Below are 298 nucleotides of genomic sequence, written 5' to 3'. Positions count from 1 at the left end.
AATCAAAGTGTAAACATATTTCATTATTGTGGAAATCGTTGCATATTTAATGACCTGCCGAACTTTGCAGATGACTGGGAGTATGAAATCACTGCGACTACAGCGACAATAACAATAAAATTTACTGTGAGTGTACCAATATGCAATGAATTGGAGATAGTGAAATAAAAACACATACAAAAAAAATAGAGGAAGGGGAAAACGAAGACGGAAGACCACGCTATGTTCTGGACTTCTGTTGTGATTCTGTTAATTTGCAATGCCCCTTTTCCCCTCTCTTGTCGTCATATATATCAAC

General features: G+C 36.6%; 1 protein-coding gene across 1 annotated transcript in view; it reads left to right on the top strand.

Moving 5' to 3' along the window:
• The window catches only part of LOC119594246 (receptor-type tyrosine-protein phosphatase C-like), a gene marked incomplete at its 3' end in the record, with an annotated part of 35196 nt that overhangs the window by 4763 nt on the left and 30135 nt on the right, over positions 1-298 (top strand). The window contains 1 exon segment of the mRNA XM_037943315.1: positions 71-126. Within this exon segment, the coding sequence (XP_037799243.1) occupies positions 71-126 (56 nt within the window).

Source organism: Penaeus monodon, chromosome 33 (genome assembly GCF_015228065.2).
Source record: "Penaeus monodon isolate SGIC_2016 chromosome 33, NSTDA_Pmon_1, whole genome shotgun sequence".
Lineage (NCBI taxonomy): Eukaryota > Metazoa > Arthropoda > Malacostraca > Decapoda > Penaeidae > Penaeus > Penaeus monodon.
This window is presented reverse-complemented; position numbering and strand designations above follow the sequence as displayed.